Below are 1,000 nucleotides of genomic sequence, written 5' to 3'. Positions count from 1 at the left end.
CCACTAAACCTAACCCACTACACCACTATCACCATCCACTACACACCATCCACTACACTTACATCTATATAAGGAACCATTTGTAATAGACAGAAAATGTATCAATAAATCAATCAGAAATCAATCAATAAAAACATCAATTTTAACATGGTATCAGAGCTAAGTTAACAACTTAGTCATTCTGCTTCACTGGCGGGCGGCAGTCTCGTTTTGGCCGCCCGCCGGACCTCTACTCATACCTTCCATCCGCTGCCACAAATCCCATAACTGAATCATCGGAATAATCGCCGTCGTCCACGGCTTCACCGGCGAGTCGAGCTGGCTCATTCAGCTCACCTCCGTCCTCTTCGCCAAGACCGGCTTCGCCACTTGCGCCATATTCAGACCCAAATCAACCTCAGCTTCTCTACCATGGCAAGACATGTTCCGATCTGCCTTCGTTCGCAAACCCGACTGCGTGAAGACCTAGGGTTTTGGATTATGCTTGCTTCATCTTCAACGAAGAGAGCAGCCCTCAAAACCGAAATGCCCAAGCAAATCCATGAGATCAAGGACTTCCTTCTCACTGCCAGAAGGAAGGATGCACATTCTGTGAAAATCAAAAGGAGCAAAGAAGTTGCGAAGTTCAAGGTTCGTTGCTCCAAGTACCTCTACACACTCTGTGTGTTTGACTCAGAGAAGGCTGACAAGTTGAAGCAATCCCTTCCTCCAGGTTTGAGCGTGCAAGACCTGTGAATCAAGTTGAGATGGAGTTGGAAGCGTAATCTGAAGGCCTTGTTTATTTAGAGTTGTGCTTTTGCAACTTATCAGATTTTATTAAAAAAAAAAAAAAAAAAAGGCACTTGTTTGTGATGGTTGCTATCACCCACTCTCTCTCTCTCAAACAGATTCTCTCTCCCATGTGACTGTGACCCACTCTCCCACCTATCCTCTTTCTTTCTTTTCCTTTGTTTTATATTTATTTTACTCCATTTTTTTTTGAAAAGCAACCGACACCTCC

At 44.3% G+C, this 1,000-nt stretch overlaps 1 protein-coding gene across 1 annotated transcript; it reads left to right on the top strand.

The window, feature by feature from the left end:
• The first annotated feature begins 411 nt into the window (after nt 1-411).
• LOC145820296 (large ribosomal subunit protein eL38z/eL38y) lies at nt 412-735 on the top strand. Its single transcript, XM_082915469.1, has one exon. The coding sequence runs from the start codon at nt 412-414 to the stop codon at nt 733-735; it is 324 nt and encodes a 107-aa protein (XP_082771595.1).
• Nucleotides 736-1,000: the final 265 nt, after the last annotated feature.

This window comes from Camellia sinensis, chromosome 1 (genome assembly GCF_055761805.1).
Source record: "Camellia sinensis isolate YWXY chromosome 1, ASM5576180v1, whole genome shotgun sequence".
In the NCBI taxonomy this organism is placed as follows: Eukaryota; Viridiplantae; Streptophyta; class Magnoliopsida; order Ericales; family Theaceae; genus Camellia; species Camellia sinensis.
The sequence above is the reverse complement of the archived record's forward strand: the minus strand, read 5'-3'. Positions and strand labels throughout refer to the sequence as shown.